This window comes from Tribolium castaneum, chromosome 5 (genome assembly GCF_031307605.1).
Source record: "Tribolium castaneum strain GA2 chromosome 5, icTriCast1.1, whole genome shotgun sequence".
In the NCBI taxonomy this organism is placed as follows: domain Eukaryota; kingdom Metazoa; phylum Arthropoda; class Insecta; order Coleoptera; family Tenebrionidae; genus Tribolium; species Tribolium castaneum.
The window spans coordinates 13,569,372-13,593,556 of NC_087398.1; the positions used below are offsets into that span (position 1 = coordinate 13,569,372).

The 24,185-nt window shown below is 30.7% G+C and overlaps 1 protein-coding gene across 1 annotated transcript in view; it reads left to right on the forward strand.

Annotated features, from left to right (window-relative positions):
* The window catches only part of vg (vestigial), a 53,570-nt gene that overhangs the window by 12,457 nt on the left and 16,928 nt on the right, over nt 1-24,185 (forward strand). The window contains exons 2-3 of the mRNA XM_008201106.3: nt 9,080-9,323; nt 14,179-14,346. Of these exons, the coding sequence (XP_008199328.1) occupies nt 9,080-9,323; nt 14,179-14,346 (412 nt within the window). The remainder of the gene's footprint in view (nt 1-9,079; nt 9,324-14,178; nt 14,347-24,185) is intronic.

Below are 24,185 nucleotides of genomic sequence, written 5' to 3' on the forward strand. Positions count from 1 at the left end.
GGGAGTAATTTAATCAATGGTAAGGACTATTTGGAAAAAAAAAGAAATATTAGACTACTTTGAAAAACTACCTAAAAGTGAAAAAAATTTAAAACCATCAGTAACATCAAAGTAGACAAGTCTTTTAAAACGGTTTTCTCAGTAACGGACAGATAATAATCCGGTGATTATCTTATAAAAAAAAACAAATGTTTATGATTTTTTTACTAAAATATGTATATAGTATTTTCATTTATCGGTTTTTACTGTTTTTAGTAGGGATCCATTTTTATTTATTGTTATACTGGGTGTTTCAAAATTGGCAAATTCCGAGTCCAATGCGTTGTAGAAATCACTTCATTAGTCTGAATATTTTAACAAAATTAAAATTTGGGGTTTCCCCAAAAAGATGCAGTGGTTTCCACATGAAATTCAGGTGCACTTTGAATTTGTTTTCTTCGTATGCAGGCTAAGATTTGTGGAAAATAATAAAAAGCTAATAAAATTAACAATCATAATTTTTTTATAGTTTTTCTTAAAAATGAAACAGTAAATTACAAAAAATTAGATTTTTTTTACTTTAAAATTAAGTTTTTGAGAAATACACCATAAATGACAATAAACACTCTAAGGGCGAGTTTACAGAAAGCGAAATTAAGATTTAATTCAGAATTAAATTAATTCGAATTAAGATGCCACTGACAAATGTCGAATTAAAATTTCATTGCAATTAAAATGTTCTGTAAACCGGCTCTAAACCTGCATTTGAAGAAAACTTAATAATTTTTTTATTAAGAAAGGCTTGAAATATTAAAATATGTATATTTCTTACTACGTAAAAGATTTACCAAAACAGTTATCACAAGTGTGATGAAATTACTAGCCGATGATCAATGATGAAAGGCCTTGAAGGTGTTAAAACTATAGACAACTATGAATTAAGAAAATACTTAAGTAAAGCTACCACAAAGTTAAAATAAATAAAAATATTAAGAATATTAAAAAAAAGTTGCCTACATAAATAACATCAAGCATTTAATAAATACAGGGTGTTTCACATAACTTTACGAGGCCTGCGCCTATTGTACGCACCCAAATATACAAAAGTCACAAAATACTAGATATAAAAAAATCACATTTAATTATTTTGTTTTTGGAAACCCATGACAGTAGTTGTCAGACCAATCACTGTCATTAACACTGTCATTAACAGTCATAAAATGTTATTTTTTAGAAACAGTTATCATGTGTTCTATCAGGAGACTAAATGAATATGCTTCTAATCTATCTACTCGTACTTAATCAATAATCACTAACTACCCAAAAACGTTGTAATTTTATGAAGGGGTAATCAAATTATAGAAGACTATCTGACTTTTTTTAATTTCTAATGGAGTTCGTATAGGAATGTGTTTTCTTGGTGGCGTAGGCTTCGTAAAATTATGTGAAACACCTTGTATTCATATATAATTTTGATGATCTTAAATTCAATAAATAGGTTTTTTATTGATAATTCTCGTGTTAGGTGTATCAAACAATCTATTGGCTACCCCTTAAAAAAAGGAATTTTGTGTGTATGTGTATGTGTAAGAACAAAATAAGAAAAAATCAAAATTGTTAAACACTCTCTACAAAAAAGCTTCTATCGTTTTGCTGTAATCTGTTTTTGAAATGTGAAATGTTTCGTGAGTTATTACTTTTAAATTGGGCGATTACTATGGAGTTAGACACTTTGCAGTAGCTGCAAGTTTCGTTGTAATCAACGTTTGTAAAGTGACAAAAAGTCACTTTAACAGAGGCACTATACTCACTTATTTGTTTTAAGGTATTGTCCTGCTGGCTACAAAAATCTACTGTTATTAATCCTATGATGGTAGGTATGCAAGGTTTTTCAAATGAATTACTGGTACTGTTCATAAGTTCGGTTAGCGTTAGAGTAAATGATTCCAAAAATAGCTTATAAATTTAAAAGTTCCGAAGAATTAATTTTAATTAATTAGAAACCGTGAATTTAAACAAATTTTGTTCTTGAATCTCTGTGCAAATGTTTATTAGCAAGACTAGCGATGTTTCGTCGAGATAGTACAACAGAGAGTGATTGTTCTCATTTAAATAAATAAGAAAATCTAATTATAGCAAATTCATTACAAATTGTAATAACAATTAGCAATCTTGAAAATAGTTAGCAATGTTCGCATTCTTTGCGCAGAATAACAGCTTTAATATTTATTATAAACAGATATATGGATCAAAGAACCGACATACGTAACAACAATTACCATAGCAATTCACACAAAAACTTTATTTTCTACACCACTGATCATAAAATTATACATGACATTAACTGATAATTATCGTAATTTTATTATAACTATAATTCACTTCTTGTCTAGACTTGGCGAACTATATGCAAGGCGAATTGCAAAGCAATTGCTTTGACAAGTGGCGTGTGAATATGTCACCGTTTTGATCCTTTACAAGCAAAACATCTATAAACAGTATATTATTATTTATGAAAAATTTATTTATTCAGTGGTAGCGCTTATTAACTAATAAAATCAACCGGTTATCGCAGTTCAGATTGTTTTCTTTGTTCAAAATCTTAATTGGGACTGTGAAGCTTTAATTTTTGATAATTATAACGTGTGAAATGCGTTTGAAACGTAACTAACTGATTTAGAACATTATTAATGTACAGTGTCGGACAAAATTAATGACGCACTGAAAACGAACAACTCGAAAACGATTTAGTTAATATCTCGCACAACACGCAATGTCACTCTTACCGTTACTCCATCTAAATCATCTAATGGAAAAGTAAAATTCAAACATCTCAATAATCGCTCCTCCACCAGCACTTCGAATTCGAGAAAAGTGTCAGTCGGATCTAGCGTGCGCTAATAAATTATGATTCTTTCCACACCTTTCCTGCATAGTCGGTGAAATTTCTTGCATTTCTCATGTTATTCCACTCATCACTTAAACAAATTTCAAGTCACATATTTATGATATCCTAGGACTGAGACATTCACAAGTTGGCGGAAAGCGGATATTGGGACCGATATTAATTGGTGCCGCCAAAGCAGCAATCAAAATTATAATGAAATGTTTGCAAAAAATCCATTAAAATATTTACTTCTGACATTTAACCTGAGTAATTTTCATTAAAAATAAGCTGGTAGCCTTGTTTGAAATTCATTAAATTAGTTACATTGCCACCTATCATTCAGTACGTTAGATCGAAAACGTCACGGTAAATTATGACTCGATGACAGCATAATTTCGTCATTCTGTATATTAAATACATATTAGCTTACGTAATTACCTACCGGACTCCTTCGACACAGTTATTGGAAAATTTCGAATTTTATCGCAACTATTTCAACTCGGAATTGTTTATCTGTTAATTATGAGGAAAATTGGCGATTAAACTTCCTACCTGGAAGAATTTGATCGAGCTTTGGCTATCTGAAATATGCTAAAACTTAGTCAGGTTGTTAATCATTGTTGATAGTGGCGGAGAATGTATTGTAGTTTATAAATAAATACTTTGATTCTTATTCGACAAATATCTCGCAGTAATAAAGTACAGTCTTGTAGCCCTAACAATGTTGCAAATTGTAATTACGTATCTTTTGATTTATTAGAAATAATGTATTCTTGAGTCTGGAAATTATGGCAAAAATGAAACGGAAGTAGTAAATTACAAATGAGGGTACTAATTAGTGTACAGATTTATTTTATCTATTTTGAATCTAAAAATCTGTAAGTATTGCTAATTATTGAAAAAAATGTTGCTATAAATTTTACACAACTTATTTAAATTTGGAATAATTAAAGCTAAAATTCAAATTAATTCAGAACGAAGACTGGTACATTGAAAAAGATTGTTTATTTAAACCAATTTTTTTCAAGGTAGCATCCGTTGACACTGGATGCTGAACGCTGTACCTACTATTCTCAATTTTTTGAAACCTATTTAAAACTTTGTCAAAAAACATCAACTAGTCAACTACAGCAGTTAATTTCTCTCTACTTAACTGTAGAAGTATAGAACTTAATCCGGACATTTTAAAGTAATTATTGCAAGGAATTACAAGGAATTAAAAGGAATTTTATAATTAAATCGCGTGCGGCTGTACAAAGTAAACCTACAAGGAGGTGCATTTTGAATGTCTGAATAAGAAGAATCTTCCACTTGTTTCGACAGAGAAATCGATAGAGCTTATACAGAGTGAATCAATAGTGGGTTACTTCTGACATGTCTTAAGATACAACCAAAAATACTATTGCACTTACCACTTGGACACTTCGTTTGATTTTTAAAAACATTAATTAATTGAATCACCACTGTTTTTTATTTTTTAAATAATAATAGTAATAATAGTGAAATTTTAGCAAAACTGTGGAGACAAAATTGGCACTACCCAAAACAATGTAATCCTGGAATATTTAATTTTTTCATCGATTACCGAACTGGTCAGCTGGAATCAGTATTATTGGTTGCATATTTAGACAAATTTAGAAATAACCCACTATTGACTCACCCTGTATAAGGATAACTCGTTTAAGAAACCGTGGATAAGACGTTTAAAGAAAAACGAGTCATACATTTTTTGAGAAAACTTTTTTGGTTAAAATCGCATCTTGCTGTCGTTTTTATTTGTTTTTAAATTATAAACATAAGTTGACATCTTAACGAAATTTTAAAGAACGCATGCCTTTCTTATTTATAAGTTACAAGACATACCTACCTAACATTAGAAACACTCACTTTCTTACAAGGATTTTTCTCTGTGTAATTGAGTTTTTCCAAAACTTTTACATTTCTTTACAAAATGTTAAATGTTGTGTTTTTTTTTTAACATCTCTGATGAATCAAAGGCGCTTTAAAGCGCACCAACGCGGCGATTCAGTGTTAAGAAGCATGTAAAATTAATAGAAATCTTAAAAAATCTAAAATCGTATTTTAAAGAATCTGGAGCTATACAAACTTATTTTGTTAACTTCTTCAGTTTTAATTATTTTTTAATAATGTTTTACACAAAGTAATCGTTCTCTAACACAATAAAAAATAATAATTTTTTTGCACTTCCGGGACTAAAGTTGATACTTTAGTTCTGTTTACATTTACTTTACATTTACTCTCTAGGGGGTTCAGTCCATACAGGTGTCCCAGCGATTTGAAAAAGTCAGTTATTGGCCATTAAATGTTAAAAAATTAATCTTTTTTAGGAAAGCCGAACATGCTAACCCCCTGACTCACTTAAAATTATTTTCACGTATACAGGGCTGTTTCTAAAATTAGCTACAAAACAAACTTATGTTTTTTTCTAAATTTCTAATGTCATATTAGGCTCGTTCAAGTAAATAATAGTCTGTCCTCAGTCCTACACGAACGAAATTTACTGATAAATGCTATTCTCTATATCACAAATTTGTCTATTAGGTAATTTAATAATTTATGCATAAATTCTATTTTATTTAATTTTTTTTAATTAATTTCTATTCATTTTTTAAAAATTTCGTTAAATGTTGGAACCTATCTGTTTTTCTAAAAATTAAAAACTATGCCTACACAACGTTCCGAAGCTGGTCACCTAAGCTGTTATATCGTCGTTCCACAATAATTATTGTTATTCGCTATGATTGATTTAACGATTGAATGGGGCAGGACAACCAGGAAAGATGTTGTTTTCAGTGGGGCGTGGCTGGTGGTCATCAACTCATCACCTACCTTTTTCAAGTTGGCAAGTGTAGGTACACATAATTCTCGTTGAGATACAATTACCGCGGCTCCTGGCGACCTATTCCTGGACACAATGTACAGAGAACGCCGTCGAAATTTAAGAAAAAGCATAAACTAAATCTCACACATCACATTTTATTACTTTTAAATCACCCACAACTGATTATTACCTACTGAATTTCCATCGTATGACAAATATCACAGTTTGAACTCGTGGTTTGAACTGAACTTAAAAATGGTACGATGAAAAAAACGACAAAGCTGAAATTGTTGTTACCAGAAAAATGTTTCTGTTAAGGGGGAGAATATCCACGCTAAAAGGCGTCGAATTTCAGCCATTTTCCTCGCAGTCTTACAGCTGTTGCAAGTAAAGTTTTTGAAAGTTATTTACAGGATACATTCTTCTACTCGAGCTGTAGGTGCAAAAGTGTTTTAAAATGCTGTGAGTGCTTTATTTAATTCAGAAAAAAATCTGAGAACTGAAAAAAATTGGTGTTTTTTGAATTTTATTTCCCTTCAACATTATGTGTTAAATAGAAAATAAATTTTTTTTGCACTTGTAGTGGACTCTTGGGAATAAAGTGACTTTGGTTTTAACTTGAAATTGCCAATCGTTAACTAGTAAAAATCTTAAAACGAATTTGCGGTATAATTATATCAACGATCCTTCTATTGTGCGCTCGCTTCAAATCAGTGTCGTACATTTATTTTCGTTGGTTATCCGAATTTAGTTTCTCGATTTGGAGTTGCTTTCATAATGAAAAAGACGTTTTTTTAAAAATTCACCAATAAATTGGTGTGTTAAAGCTATCAAAATTATTCTTGCACCAAAACATATTTAATCCGTTATCTTAATTTCATCCTCTTTATGTATTTTATCTTTTAAGACAAAAAAATTTCTCGCTTCTCAAAAAAGAAACATTACAACATTACAAGAAAACTGCAGTTTTCTCACTTTTATTTTGTCAAAACTAAAACTTGTGTCAATTCGTTAGAATCCAGATTTATTGAAGAATCTTGTGCAAAAAAATGAAGTTTCTATTCAGAAAGAAGATATGTCGATGTAAACACAAAATTTTATCAATTTTAAGTTTTTCAAAAATTTTCACAAAAACGACAAGAACGTCTTTTCCATGATAAAGGCAATTCTAAACAGAAAATCGAACTTTGGATTCGAACTCAGCAGAAAATTTTGCATGAGGATTAGTTTAAAAAATGTGTGTCCTCCAACTTGGATGGACAAATAAATTATTAATTATTGCGCGCTACTGATAGACCCTCTCCTGGCCAGTTGACGTAGAGAACATAAAATATGTGACGGCAAATGACTTTTTGCCATTTACATGCGAATCAAAGGGATTCCTGTCCTTAAGGCTAGAGCTGGTTTTGCTAAAACTCCGATTTCAAGTGGGTGGGACGTTTACTTCTGGAGTAAAAAAAGAGACAGGAATATAAATTTCTGAATCTAGACCTAAACTGTTCAGTTATTGGTAGAAATATATAAAAGACACTTGGTCTTCAAGTCTACGTTGACTAAAGCAAACCCCAACCAATTTTTACTACATGTTATATTCATTTGTAAATACAACAATGTAACTACAATGTGTTTATGACCTGACCTGTGCTACTACCAAAATTTCACTTTTTTTTAGAAATTGAAATTGAAAATTTATATCTACGGATGTTACTATCACTCTCCATCACAATATCTGATAATGAGAAAGAGTAGATATGGATACTATTACTATTACTAACTTTTAATAATAATAATAATAATATATAAATAATAATAATAAACATTATATTCAAATAAAAACCACAGATAAAAATACACATCTATAGGTATTATCTAGGTTTAAGTGACATTTTTTAAAATTCTTTCTCTCTTTTGTTTTAATAAATATGGTATGTAAAGTTTTTTATACGAAATAAAAAAAATTCAATTTCAATTTATATTGGGGTCCAAATGAAATTTTTTTTTTTGGCAATCTTGTATTTATTAATAATAATTGTAGCTTCGTTTTAGTATTATTTATCGATTTTTCACTTTCACCATAAATACTTGTCAACTATACAGCGTGCTCAAAAACTGGCGCACCAACTCAATGGTGTGTGGTAGAGAAGTGGTTACATATAAAGGTAAAAATAGTAAAAAAATTCTTTGTATTAAAGTTATTGATAAATAACGGATTTTAGATAAATGATATGTGGCAACGTTGTCTAAGAGTCATGATCGCAATAGAATTTGAGCAACAATAAAAATAAATTATTTTTGAAACGGTTTCCTAGGAAATAATTCCCAGTGTTGGCACATCTACATATTGTGATTTTTTTGATGAATTTTAATTTTTTTAAATTAAAAAAACTGCTAAAGCCTGATAGAAAATTTAAAAATAATTATTCGTCGTTTTGTTACGGAACGATTATCTGGTATGAAACATAAAAACATAAAAAAATATTGAAAACTAAAGAAGTTAACACAATAAGTTTGTAGCTCCAGAGTTTTTAAAATATGACTTTAGGAATTTTTTCAACATTTTTCCCGTAATCTGCAGTTGCTTCTCAATAACGTACCACTGAGTTGGTGCGCCAGTTTTTGAGTACCCTGTATATGGGTATTCGTAATAAAATGTGTATAAAAATCTTACAATTTTTAATTTTTAGTTCTCTAATCTCTGTGCTTTTTATTAACAATGTCTTTATGGCCACTGCCCCAGGAGGTGAAGCACCACAGCCAAATTCTAAGCTAAGTAAACGGTTAGCTTATTTTTTGGATATACTGTACTACTAGTGTTTCTGCGTGTACACACCTCCAAAGGTGAGGCAGTAGAGCCGTATTTGACACTACAGGTATAAACCCTATAATATAAAGGAGCAAAGCAAAAATCATCGAGCTCGCCGCTCTTACCAAATGTGAAAAGAGGAGTTAGTGTGAACAGTGTTTCACATTTCACAATAAACTGTAAGCGATTCTTGCAATTTTAATACATTTAGTTTTGTCCGTATTCTGATTAAACGAATTAGTATTTTTAAAATCTGTAAGCGGCAATGAATTTAAAAAATATATAACTTCATACATACAGAGTTTTTTTTTCTTGAATGTTAAATAAAAATTTTTTTTCAAAAATTAAGTAATAAAAATAAGCCTGTTACGATAAAAAGAATTGTTTTTAAGTACAATACCAAATTTTGAAAAAAATCGGTTTATAAGTAACATTAGAAAATGGAAAATAATTTTAGATGGTCCAGCGTCTAGCCTTAATCGTAATAACTTATTATTACCAGAAAAAATATTCTAAAACTTGATGGTTAGCACTATATCTATAATATTTTTTATAATTTTGCTTCCAGTTTAATGTACAGAGGCTGCAAGACGCCCACTCTCTCTCGCAGCCCAGTTCCAGTGGGGCAGTTAGCGCTAGTGTCGGAGGGTTGGGGGAGTCACACCCGGTCGCGGGACACGGCCTGTACCTCCAGGGCTCTGCCCACAGTTCGGGGGGCTCCGTCAGTTCGACGGGTGGCGCCTCACCCACCAGCCCCCTCAGACCCGGCAAAGAAGAGGATTGCAGTCTGCACGGCAGGAGTAGCACGGAAGGTAAACCCCAACATCAGGATATAAATATTTTTTCCTTGAATTTATTTCGAAGAAACTCTCCGCTTCTTGCAGCAAGCGGTCGTAAATCTCTGATTGTTTCGAGTATTTATGTTTTTATTCGGATATTTGATTTCTCGAAATCTTGTAGATTTCTCGAGCGATGCCGTATATCAGGTATATTTAAAGGTGGGCTGTATAATTTGTCATCGGCGTATTACGGCATATCTCAAAAAGCTAATTTACGAGTTTCTAATAGAGATAACCAGAAGAGTGTGTGTTGTGATGGTCACTATAAAAAAACAGTTAACGGCATCTGAATTTTACGCCTGTCAGTTTATTGTGAAACCGAAACCTTCCGACAGGGCGGTCGTAATTCAAGTTGTTTATTAGGGATTTAAAAATAAGCTTGTGACCAGTTTTAATTAATCAGAACCGTGTAAAAGTCAAGAAGCTATAAAACTGTTATTATAAAATACTAATATTTTTATTGAGCTATAAAAATTCAATTTTTTTCGGTGCGTCTCGGCTGTAACTTTCAATTTTGATGTTTATAATCTGTTTTTGGTAATTGAATTTGCTTACCACTGACGGCTCAAGCATTATATGGGACTTTTCGATGAGGAGATGAGTGTCATGACTGTTATTTATTTTATTCGCCATCAGATAGTAAAAATTGGCTTCCTGGAGGGTTTTAATGCGGGAACGGATGGCGAGATAGATTAGATCAGACACCACTTATTAACAAATCAATTAACCGTCTACCTACATTATTTCACACCACGCATTACGAAAAATTGACTCATAATTTTTGATTTTTAAACTTTAATGTTTTTTGTTCTCCTGTAGGTACTCTTAAAAGGTTTGATTTCAATTGATTTCATTTGCTGATTTTTAAAAATGTATCGGTTAATGCGTAACATGCGACAAAATATTCGATTTTATATAAGGTAAGGTAGGGTGAGATGGCCACCATTTTGCGTAGTAGGCCCTGTAAATGTTTGGTGGGGGTTGGAGCTTATAATATATTATTTTGTCATTGCTTAGCTATGATCCATACCCACCTACAGGTAGATGAATAAATACGGTGAAAATAATTTTATTTTTTTTGTTTTTGAATTTATAAAATTAATTCCCGTTGGGTATACTCAGTTGGCCAATGCAATTTTTGTGCTTTTTTATATGTTGCACTAATTTATTTTTATTTGCCTCCCCCATTTTATTTGTCCCAACATGCTATGTTTTTTACTAGTCGTGGACACATTATTTTTTATTTTTTTTTCAAGGGTTTTCCTAGGAATGCCAAAACTTTTTGGAGCGCCGTTCACAGAAAAACCGTTTCAATTGCCCGCTTCAGTATAATTTATACGATTTGTGTTTTTTCTTTTATACTTCGTTGGCATTTTCCGCAACTGGAAATAACACCAAACTGTAAAGAAACAGACGTAAAAAATATGTGGCTATCTATCTCTATTATTTGGTGGTCAACTCTCCCGAATGCAAAGTAGAGATGGCCAACCTGCCAAACAATAACCACTGCGTATTTTTAATTGTTTTTAAAGGTTATAATACTTTAATAAACACTTTACTCATCTAATTTGTCTAAATTTGTTTGTCTAAACCAGCAGTAAATTTCCTCGCATACATTCACAGTAGAAGAAAGCACAAAACTATTGTAAAATTTTATAAGAACGTAATATTTTTTTATTTTTTGGGCATTTTAATATAATTATATTTAAACGTTTCTTGCCCAAGAACAGGCAGCACCATCATGCGACGCCTTATTAAGTTATAGCCGCTGCCCAGCTCTCCCGCCTGGCCATCCTTACCCTACTTTACCCTACATATAGGCTGGTCTAGCCCAGCTCCTGGCTTCATAGCTCAGTTATTATTAAATTTAGATTTTTGATATTTTGTTGATGTTATTTATACTTTAGGTCGCATTTCAGAAAAATATTTTTGATTATACAAATTGTCCCAAAAAAAGGATAACGTCATACTGAAATTTTTTAATGGCATGCTATTATTTTTTTGTTTATTAGGATACTTTTTTATTTTCTCACATATTTCTATTTTTTAAATGGTTCAGTGATTACTGTTAAAAAATAAAAATAAAAAAATCGTTTTCAACTTTTAGTTTTAAAAATGAATAAAAATACGAACAGTATTTTCTTGATAGTATTATTACTAGGTATACGTATTGAACAAGGTTTAACAAACTAATTAATTAAATTTGATTGACCTGAATTACTACAAGCAGTTCACAATTTATTTCCAAACGTTTTAGATTTTAGAGGTTATTATTTTACTTATATTAAATGAGTACCAGCCAGGTACCCGTGTTTATTTTTACATCATTGTTCAACACCTGCCTGCTTATAATGTTATCAAAAGAAAACTGTTTGTATTAATTAATTAATTTTTAAAACTGAAGGTGTAAAACCGATTTTTTGGATTTTATTTTAACAGTATTTCCTGAACCGATTTGAAAAAAAAATAGGAACAAAGCTTTAAAAAGCTAAAAGAGTATTCAAATAAGCACAAAAAATAATAGCATGACAATAAAGAAATATTATTATGGCGTCACACTTTTAAGGAACACTTTGTATAATCAAAATCTAGAGTATAAGTAACATGTACAAAATATCAATATCAAATGTCCAACTTTACTAATAAGTGAGCTAGAACTGGACTGAACCACCCTGTATATATTTTTTATTTTTAATCATTTAGCACTGGGAAAGGAACACATTTTTAGTTTGGGAAAATTAGTCCACGGAGGAGCAAAGCGAAATATGATATAATTTGGTTAACTTAATTAATTCTCTCATCTTAATTGGATTTAATGAATTTTTACATAATTCTGTGAATTTTTTTCCGGTTCCGTATTTAATGTAACAGTGTAAATCATTAGTAAATTACATAATTAGATAAAATAAGTTGAAACTTGAAACGGTCTTGATACCGTATTTTGACAATTACTGACAAAATATTTTTACACTTTTTTGTGTTGAAATATTTAGTTGTATGGAATTTTAGAAAAAGTTTAAATCATTGATTTCTTTAGAGATATGGGTACTATATACATTGGAATCAAATTACAAACCAGTTTGTTCTGCCAATTTTGTGAGCCGGTTTAGTTCAAAGGCTTAACAATAATAACATATTTTTGCATAAAAAAAAACATAATATTGTTTGGGCATCTATGCAAACTGATAAAAATTGATAAAGACATTCAGATAAGTTAAAAGTCTCTAAGGCAAAAAAATGTTTGAGTCGTTTTTCCACAAGAACACCTTCAAAATTTGTTTTTTGTTCAGATCATTTTCACTTAAATCTAGTTGTCAGAAATGGCATACCTTGCAACATTAAACAGATACTTATTGAAAGAAATCGTTAGTTTGTGTCTTACAAGTCTACAAGACACTAAGTTTAAACTGACGCCTTATTAGAAACAAAAAAGCAACAATTAAGAGCCAAAGTAATTAAAAAAAACTGAACGTCTATTATCACTTATCAGTTCATCACCATTCGACATCCGATATCTTTATCATGCACCTTGTAGCTACTGAATTTTTGTTTTCAACAATGTTAAGCAATCAGGAGTGGATTCGTTATTAACCAAAATTTTTGAAAACTTGTTTTAACGCAATTATTTATCTTTAGATAAAAATGGACGCATAGAGTCACAAAAACACCGCTGAGAGAAATCTCTTATCTTCAAGATGTTAAATCAAATCGCGGCTTCGGCGTTTCGGTTTCATCTTCGGGCTCCTCATTTGAATAACGGCATTTTAAACTCGTGTTTTGTCCGATTATGAAAATATAATGGTCATAATTTGGTGATATATGTGTTTGGAACTTTATCGAATTTGGAGCAATTTCGTGGAGATTATACTCGGCGCGCATTCTTGAACATTAATTAGTTAAGAAGAAAATGTGGAATAAAAACAGCGGCTCGATGTTGGCCAACCTTGAACATATAACCAGAACAATGGCGGTAAAGTTTTTACCTCGGCAACTTACTCGAAACTACCACTGGTCGCGATTCCAGGTACAATATTAAAGAACCATCGCGGTCGGCGCAAATTATTGCATTATTGATAAGAAATTTCGGACACCGATCTAATTTAAATCATTAACGGGGACGAAAAACTTTGTTGACTTCTTTTTGTCGCGGTTTCTTGGCGTGGATGCCAACACAAGGACATTGCAAGATCGCTACCTTTCTCAGTATTTTATTAAAATGTAACTGACAAGTTTGGTCAACTACTACGATTTGCAATTTTAAAATAGTTGCATCGTTTATTGGAAAAAATCACGCGCCGTAAGGCAATTTTCTCAATAACTAAATATCTGGTTAATCCTGTGTAACAGCCTCATAAAATTTTAATTTAATATTGAAATAAAGTAACTGTAATGAGCTTAGAGTAATGAGAGATTAGACGGCTAACCATAAGCTGTGACACTAACTTTCATGATCACTTAGAATTACAGGCTAGCAACATTAAAGGGGATCAAAGTTCAATCGCGGATATTGAAAAGTTGCATAAATAACGGCTACTTTAATGTTTATATTGTATGCAAATTTAAAATTAAACTGGACATCAGTTTTGGTTATTTTATTTAAAACTTGATGCAGTTGAAAAAAATCTGTATCTTCGTGGGTGAGCCGCTGTTCTATGCTCCACCTACCACGATAATTATGCAAGTTAATTAAAGTTCTCGTAATGTTTCCATCATTTAAATCGCTACCGACCACAAAATGTTCCAACTACTGGTAATAATAATTAAAAAAACAAAACTTTCAGTATCATTACGCCGTATAATGTGTGAGTATTTTTTGATTTGTTTGCAGATCCTCAACACGGCATCGACGACGATGATTCCCAAGATGCCGGAAGTTCACGTGCTCAATACGTTTCGGCGAATTGTGTCGTCTTCACGCACTACCAAGGCGATGCTGCGTCTGTAGTCGATGAACATTTTTCCAGGGCTTTGGACAAAACGTCCACGCACACGAAAGGTTAGTCGGTTATTTGATTTGAATTTACTAGTGAAAAATCACAAAACACTACAATTTGGCTTAAAACTGGTGGATCAGTTTTAATAAATCTCTTGGTGATAGAACTCTTATAGGGTCGGTTTCACCAAATCCAGTTAAACATAATAACTATCCAAAAGCGTTAACTTTCAAATAAACTTCATTTAAAACGTTTTTATCACGTAAACTAACTGAACAAAATTAAGCATTTAAGTTTTATTCGGTTGACATATTTAATAATAATAAAAATAATAATAATAACAGCGGCCGTTTTTATTTAAATTGTAAATAGAAGTCGGAAGGCAAAGTCTAGCAATTGCTATTTGAACTTAACTCTTTAACAAATTAACAAGTAAATACATAAATGGAGCAACGAATAAATAAACATGCACTGTATTAAAACTGAAAATAAAAAACTATACTAAAGAAAAAGAACAGAAAATGAAACAAGAAGAACATAACAAAAAGCAAAAAAAATCTGGGAAAAACTAGAGATTTGTAAAAATACAGGGTGCTCAAAAACTGGCGCACCAACTCAGTGGTACGTTATTGAGAAGCAAGTGCAGATTACGGGAAAAATGTTGAAAAAATTCCTAAAGTCATATTTTAAAAAATCTGGAGCTACAAACTTATTGTGTTAACTTCTTTAGTTTTCATTATTTTTTTATGTTTTTATGTTTCATACCAGGTAATCGTTCCGTAACAAAACGATAAATAATTATTTTTAAATTTACTATCACATTTTAGCAGTTTTTTTAATTTAAAAAAATTAAAATTTATCAAAAAAATCACAATGTGTAGATGTGCCAACACTGGTAATTATTTCCTAGGAAACCGTTTCAAAAATAATTTATTTTTATTATTGCTCAAATTCTATTGCGATCATGACTGTTAGACAACGTTGCCACATATCATTTACCTAAAATTAGTTATTTATCAATAACTTTAATACAAAGAATTTTTTTACTATTTTTACCTTTATATGTAACCAGTTCTCTACCACACACCATTGAGTTGGTGCGCCATTTTTTGAGCACGCTGTATATGTTTTTATTTCATTGCAAAAATTATTCACCGAAAGTTTTCCTTTAAGGAAATAACAGAAATTGTATAACATTATTATTGTAGTGTAAAACATACCTAAATCTTTCAAATAGATAGTCTTACCGTTTTACACTTGGGTGATGAACTGATGACATGATGTTAAATTAAATAATTCACGGAGACTGGGTGATGAAGCAATAACGAACATTCTATAGATAAACACTGACAAAGAAGAATTAAATGGGTATATTTGATATACCAACAGTCAAGTTTTTTTATTTTTGAATTCTCCTAATTTATAAATAACAATAATTATACCTAATAAAGGGCCTGTATTAAATAAAATTAAAGAATAATAAACAGATGAGGAGGCGAAGTCTAGTTTGAAGCTATTCAACTAAACCTAAAAGAAGAATTAATAAAAAATATAAAAATAATAATTATAAACAATATAGAAATTAAGAAAAATAAATACATTCAGAAATTAGGTATTTAATAACTAAAAAATAAAAAGAAAAACCATTACAAGTCTCTCAAGAACTAAAGCAAGAAGAAGGAATAATTCTTTAAGAAGAAAAGAAGAAAATTAAACAGAAAATTTTTTGTATTTATTATCAGTTGACCAAAGTTAATTATTAAAAAGCAAATTTAGTTTAATACAGAATTTTTTTTTTTTACTGAAACTCTCAATTTGTGCTTTATTTTTCATTCCGAAAAATTCAAATGCGCTGTTGCAATTATACTATGAACTGAAATGGAATGCGGTACGAAACTGTGGTAACTCAAAACTCATTATATAGCGTGTTTAGCTAAAATTTAAAGGTAGGTACAGAATGGCAAGATAAATCGATTAAGTAAAATTTATGTAAATTAAAAATGCAAAGTTTTTCTAAAAAATCATTCTAAAATTAAAGTCCCAAATTTTGAGAACCGCTGAACTAGAATTATAAAAATTAGCGTAAATTTTAATATTATTGACAAAATAAAAACAGAGGCAAATTATCTTAATTAACTAAATTAACACTACGTTATTCTTCTATTTCAGATTGTGTTTCGTTAATAAATTTTACGAAAAAAAAATATTTTGTTTGCCTTCCACACAAATAAACATGTTAGACATAATTTTGAAAAATTCTTAAAACGCCCATAGAAAAATTATTGAAAAAAATAAACTGCTACTAAAAGCCACACAGTGACTATCAACAGGTGGGCTAATAAAAATTTCTGAAGAAAGTACAGACCTTTTAGAAAAATTACATTAGTTTTCAAATCGTCTGATCATCACAAATTCACTACTAAGTCATTTCCTAATACGCTGTATAAATTGCGAAGGTTGGTTTTGGCAGCGAGAATGTTTTTCTATTAGAATAACTTATTAGGTAGAGAAGCTATAAACAAATACAAACAAATGATATAAAAAAACTTAGCAATTTTTAGTCATCCCAGGTGTTTATTTTTTTCTGATACACACTCGAGTAAAAACTTTGTAAAAAAATATAAATTGATGAAAGTCGGAAAGCAAAAAATCATGAAATGCTAGGCTTCTATCATATACCTAAACTGTATATTAAAATGAGTCCATAATTTATAAACAAAAGCACAAGGGTTTTACAATGTATATTTATCAAAGTTTAAAATTTAAGATATTATAATAATTGAAGTACTGAAATTTAAGAGCGACAAAGCAATTTTTAATAACAGATGAGATGACTCATAATTAGTACATCTTAATAAATCTCTGTCAAGTATCAGTTCAGAGCAGAAGCAAAGTAAATCTTTACATTTAACAGAATTAATTTTTTATTTTAATCATAGCAACAGAAACAGCAATACTGTGTGACATCTGCAACAACCAGTACCTTTGTATAAATAAAACGAGAACACCAATTTTGTATTTTTGTAATTGATATTTGGATCGATAATCTAAATATGAATAATATTAATAAATTCCTACCTACACTCGTTAATAAGTGAATAAAACCATGGTTAAGGTTGGAAAGCACCAATGAGCTTTTTTTGAAAAATATTTGAAATTTTAATTTTATAATTAAGTACAAAAATTTTTTTGCTTTTTCCAAAAAAGCCTTTTGTTTTTTTTCTTGACTCAACCGAATTATTTTTCTTACCAATTTAACGCACACAAATCTCAAATTTAAGACTTTCTGAAGATACAGTCGCTACTAAAAACAAAAAGCAACGTATCTATTTAGGGAACAAACTGAATAAAACGAAAATAACTAACAGAAGTTTGGTGAAACAATTTTTTATTTACCTAACAAATAAATAAAAATTATTGACCAAATAACAAACCATCGTATTATTTATCGTACGATCTTTAGAACAATTTGTTCGGATTATTGAGCTAGATGCACTTGGTGGAAAGAGGGTGCTGTAGGTATTTTCCTGAATTATTTCTAAAAAAAGGTTGAAGGTGTTATTTGTTATTGCGTTAAATTACTTTAAACCAATTAAAAAAATGTCACCTTCCTTCTACATGTAGTTAATCCGACGTTTATGAAAAAATATCCCTTTATTATTTTTAATTACAAACACAGACAATTTGTGTGTAAATTGAGCCCCATAACTAAGCATCAAAGTGACAATCATCCACAACTAACAGCGGCCCATAATTACGGTGAAAATGATTTAAGTCCTGTGCACAGCTGCTTAAAATCCTGTGTACCTACAGCTATCACCTGTTGTTCCCATATCCGAAAAATTGTGCGAAAAAGAAGCGAGCTGGCCGACACAACAATTAATGATTTTGGCGTTTAATCGCAAGCTGAGACAAAATCTGAGACATTTTAAGAGACCCATTAATAACGGCGTTTCGAGGGGCAACCACATGTCTAAACAAGAAAAAGAGGCCTTCGATAAATCATTCGTAATTTATGTCATTTCACTACCGTAATTACTTTCATAAATCCATCCGAATTAAAAAATATTCGGTCGCAGCCACCGGAGATGGCTATCAAGGGTCCCAATGCGGGGTGTTTGGCTTAGATGGACAACACCATCGCCGGCGAGTCTCTTCTTCTTGTCCCGACCACATTTCTCAATAATAAATTAAGAGTTCTAAGAATTTTAACTAGCCACAAAATTGTTATGTCATTCGGATGCCTCAAAACGTACCGCATCGCTCGTCTTTACCGATTAGTTTAATGTGATCACTAATTGAATACAAATGTATTATGGATATTCACATTTTTGACTATTTCTGACTCTGACTCAACAAAGAAACAAGCCATCTCGCTTCGTACTTTTTAAACTATACCTAGATAAAGTCGCAGATTTGGAAATTTCGTATATTTGGAGATGACCACCCGCAGATGAGTCGGACATAATTGTGTGTAATTGTTCACATTCCTCTGAAATTACAATCTTATCCATCATTTCGGCTACAACACAAAACTTGTAAGTTTGTTTACAAGTCCGATAGCTGGCTGTTGTCGTTTTTTCAACTTCTGGTTATGAGAGGACCGAAACATTCGTGCGACATAATCTCTAAATCAAGTCCATATTTTAAAATACAGGGTGGATAAAAATAATATTTGGATTTATGACAGCTATAAACGTCGCTGGATGTAATTAATAAGGTTAGCAGTTTATACACCTACTTATCGTAAATGTGGTGTACATATTTTTTTCATTTATTCTAGAATAAATCAACTTTCTGAATTTTATCACATTATTTATTGCGATTAGTTTTCGTAATTAAGCAAGTGCGGTGTTTGCTAACTTTTACCTAAAACTCACAACGTATTACTTAAAAAATACCAAACCAACGAAAAACAAGCAAAAAGCATTTTTGATTCTGACGGAAAATGATTTATTGATTACTTCAGCAAAAAAAGTGAATTAAATAATTGTTACAAAATACTGGAACAAAATTTTTGTTTTGAAGGATTTGTTTGCTATTTTTGTTCTTCTTTTTCTAAAATAAATTTTGCATATTTCCGATGCAAGGACTAGACATCTCGACAGTCATTAATCTAGAGCCATTTCCCTGCCTGGTCTATTTATAAATTCAGTAGTTCAACAAAGGCAAACAAACTCAAAAACAGGCCTCAAGCTATGAAGTATAATCCTGACGTAGGAGAATTATTCAAGTTTTGGTTGACTCGTAAATGCAAACAATCGGCAGTAACAAAAAATTATACACAATGACAATCGTAGATGGATAATACTAAAGACCGAATTTTTGGGAGGTTAAAAAGTTTATTTAGATGTCACAGAAGGTTGGAAAAATAGGATCTTAATTTTAATTTGCAATAAATTTCATTACAAAAACAAACCAAACAAAATACGTTTTGTAAAAAACTTGAAAATTTTCTGTTGCACAAGAAAAAGCTATAAAGAAGTTAATTAACCCTTGAACCTAAATATTGTTCTAAAGCTGCTGTAAAATTATTTGGTTTTTCTGTGAGAATTCATCTCAATCTAGAAAAAGAACTCACTATAGTACTAAAATCAATCGCTTCTGCATCATTCAATTAACATTTTGATTTTCTACATTATATGCTCAGAGTTTTGTCTTAGTTTGTCACTAACTTTTTTTCCACAATTTTAAGAGTACTTGTCACAATTTAGGTATACTTCATTCACAAGTTTAAATGCTTTCACAAGTGACAAACCGATTATTTCTATTGTTATGCAATTTAATAAAATTTTAAAGTGAGAAAGTAATTCATTTTCAGAATGCTTTGACTAAAGTAATGCTGTGCTTTTGCAATGCTTTGTCAATTTTTAGAATGAAAAGACAAAATAATAAAAAAATAAACGTAAGTATCAAAATTAAAAATTAATTAAGAATTAATAAAAAAAGTAACTTTAAAAAAGCTGAATTACAAAAAACTAAAAATGGTGAAATTGAAATTCTAAAGTACTAAGTGACTGAAAAACTCAGAAATTGAAAAAATTATGGTACTTAAATTAAAATAAATTAAAACACTTATATTTTAAACAAAAAATAAAAGATTGAAAATCTCAAAAACTTGGAACCTGAAAAGTGATAGGAAAAGTGAGGGGAAAAGTAATCTTATAGTGTTCCAAGAAAACAAAATCCATTTATTTTTATTTTAACAAAATACTAATCAATTTAATTTGTGACATTATTTTTGCCTCACCCTACTAGCGATAGTGTTATTACTATACAGGGTGTATCAGAAATACATGTGTTAATTTTAACAGATAACTGAGCTCAACAAATAAAACATTTTTTTATTTGTAATTTTTTAATAAAAGTTTTGCAAATTTACTTAAAATTTGAAAAAGAAAACATACTGAAACGTGTACCCGCCTATGGGTACAAAAATAAAAGAGCCGAACTATTTTCCTTGTGAAAGAAACGGACAATTTAAATAATATAAAGCAACAATGAAAATTATGAATACTAAACACTGAGTGGCTTGTTTGAAAAAAATAACAAGGAAAAACAGTGAAAATAATAATAAATTTGCAAAATGTTATACAGAAGAGTTATATTTGATGAGTTTTATTGCGTTGAAAAATTAACACACGTTTTTTGATACACCCTGTATGTCTAGTTTTCGTGGAAACTTATGGGAATAGGCCTAAAAACTTATTAAATAAAATTAATCTAAATAAAAAAATGAAAGTCATAGAGCAAGAGTCTTATTTTGAGGACCTAGAAGGAGTTAAAGGGTTAAGAATTCTTTGTATGTAAAGGCTCGTTAAAATTTTATTTCACAGGATATTATTTCAAACTTGAAAGAAACTAAAAACCTGTCAGACTGATAGTCTGTAGAATGGTGGAACTAATAAATAAGTGAATGAAAGTGAGAAATTAAAAAACTATAGAGCTGCAAAGTAAAACATTAAAAAATTGGAAATTTGAAAACATAAGAATGTGAGACCAAAGAAAACTTAAAAAATTAGAAAATCAAAATGAAATATTGGGAAAAGCTAAATTACTGAGAAACTAAAAAACCGCGTGTTTAAAACATTGCGAAACTATGAGTGAGAAACAAAAAATTTATGCCAATATATAAAAGTTTAAAAACTGTGAAATTTAAAAATCGGGTGTATCGTTTTTTTACACTATTTTAAGTTAAGAAGGTTAAACACAACATCAGGATGTGTAACAGACATTTAGGATACAACAAGTCAACTTAAGAATTTAGGAAAACATTTACAATTTTAACAAAACGGATTTATTTTGAGTTTAAAGAAAAGCCTTTAAAATTTGCGGATTACTATTTATTAAAACCCAATACCAAGATAACATTCCAATCTGGGTATGATTATATTATTGTGTGTAAATAATTTAAAGATGTGAATACAGCGTTTTTGACGTTATTGTATCGAGAGAAATGCTTTAATATTGCCTCAATTTAGCAATAATTATACAATAGAATTTAGGTGTGTATTGTTTGGCGACAAAATTATTTATTTTGTCCATTACACTGCCATCGAATTACACTTGTAATCACGGCATTAAATCTGCCTCTCCATGGCCAACAGACATGCATTCTAGTTTAGCTTAATTGAGGAAATTGCTAACAGGAACAAAGGTTTCCAAGCCTCGACTTGGGAAGGTTGAGTGAATGAAACGGATCATCATCAATCACTAACGGACCTTTATTTGAGGAAAAGATCCAACTTCCTGAAGTTGAGAGAATGATGAAGATATGTTTGTTGGGAGGGGTGCTATATTCACTGACGTTAATTAATTCGGAAACTATTCGAGAATTTGTAAAAATACCAGCGATAAAACTAATGTTACTATTGTTTATTTTGATATCACTGGTAAATTGCACCAAAACAAATATTTCGAATATGAAATTTTGCAACTGGCTGGAATTCCTCGTGGCACCAAAGCATTAAATCAATGCAAAATATCTAAAATATTCTTATCGTACTCTATTTCCATTCCAATAGATAAAATGTTTGAACAGATTCTTTCATTTTTGAAAAATACAACACTCGCAATTTATTATTTACGCTGTTACACCGGCAGGTAAATTGGGTCAGATATTAAACCACGTTATTTTTTGAACGTGTTTTTTGGCAAAATTGACTGAAAAATGTTTTAAGTAGCTCGAACAGTTCGCGTTTGTCGTCCAGATTTTATGCAGCAGTTGGTTAATAAAGAACTTGCATTTGGGCAAGTATTCCCCAAGGTGGTAGAACTGGCTGCCATATTGGAGTTTGGGAATTCGTGAAATGCGCAAACATTTTATGACATTATTGATACGCAAGTGCTTGTCCTCGAGGCCCCTCGTAAAGGAGGCCCGACATCGGCAGCGGTCTCAAAACGCAACAAATTTGGCCCAATTAAGGCCACTGTCACCGAATTCCTTCGGAGCGGTAAAGTTAGCTAGCCATCGATAAAGATCCTTTTATCGGCAACACATTATTCGTCGATCAGAGCCTTTGGTGAGACAAACCTGTCTCTGCACCTATCCGGTGGTAGAAGAAAGATAGAAAAAGCAAAAAGAACCCAGCCAGAATGTTGACTCTCTTCTTAGCCGCCGTGATTTATATAAAATGGTATCTGATTATTTTTTATTTCTGAATGTTAACTTTAGTTTTATATTGTCGATTATCCTTTGAATTCGCCGGCTGGACTCCCGATTCCCACACTCGGACAAGTTCTGGTGATAAATGTCGCCGCCGCTCGGTCTCTCGCTGACGAAATAGCTCAACTCTTCCACCTATTAATTACAAGCCCCGCGAGCCCCCCGTACAGGGCCGGATTACGCCGAGGAAGCCCCGATGCGAGCTTACACGGAGTCCCAACCTAATAAACTTTTTTCTTCACTCCAATTTTACATAATTTATATTAGATTTTAACCGTTTTTAATAAAACAAATTTTAAAAATTTTAATTATTTTATTTTAAATATTTTATTTTTCTTGTCTCACGGTTCTTTCAGAAGTACTATTTTACTTGTTTAAATTTATTCTGAGTGTATTTCGTCGGTTTACAGGTAAAAATTATTAATTACCTAACATTTTCATGTTTTTGAAATATGTACGAAATAATAAAACATAAAATTAATTGTTATAAAAAAACACAATAACTCAAGAAGTCACTTCTACAAAAATATTATAAGGATAACTGCTATTTACCAACTGCTATTAAAAGTCGCAGTATAAAATCAAGAAAATTACCTATTAATTTTTTTAACTTTATAAATTAATGCAGACAATAATTTTAATTTTACAATATACCCGAAGTAAATGAAGTAATTTTTTTAAATGTTAGCAATTATCTACGCTATAGATTCGGGACAAATTTCATGGGATATTTTATTTACGTACATTGGATGTCTATATGGTACCTACCAAGGATGCAATTCTTCAGGAATAACTCCTTTGCTGCATAAGTTTATCAAGTCTTTTTTCTATAATTCACTTGATGTAAGAAGCAGATCTGAATAAGTTCAAGCTGATAGATTTGCTACGTTGTTTAGGTCCTTTACAGTGATTCTTCTATATTCAGACCGATGGTCATGTATCGATAGAAAATAATTTCTGGGAAAATTTTTCCATATTTTCTATAATTTAATATATTTTATTTTTAATCACTGTACTACATGTTCCTTTTTATCTTTTTTTCAAACTAATTGTTAAGACAGAAAGTTTTCCCAAATTGGAAAAATTGCTGTATTTTATTCTCATTTTTACTACTTGGTATGGTTCTTTTTTATTTTAGCTTTACTTCTGCTCGATCTAAAAATGTTTTTGCAACCACGTATTGCAAAAACAGATGTAAAACTAACATTCTCTAAAAGGAAGAACCTTTGCGATTAA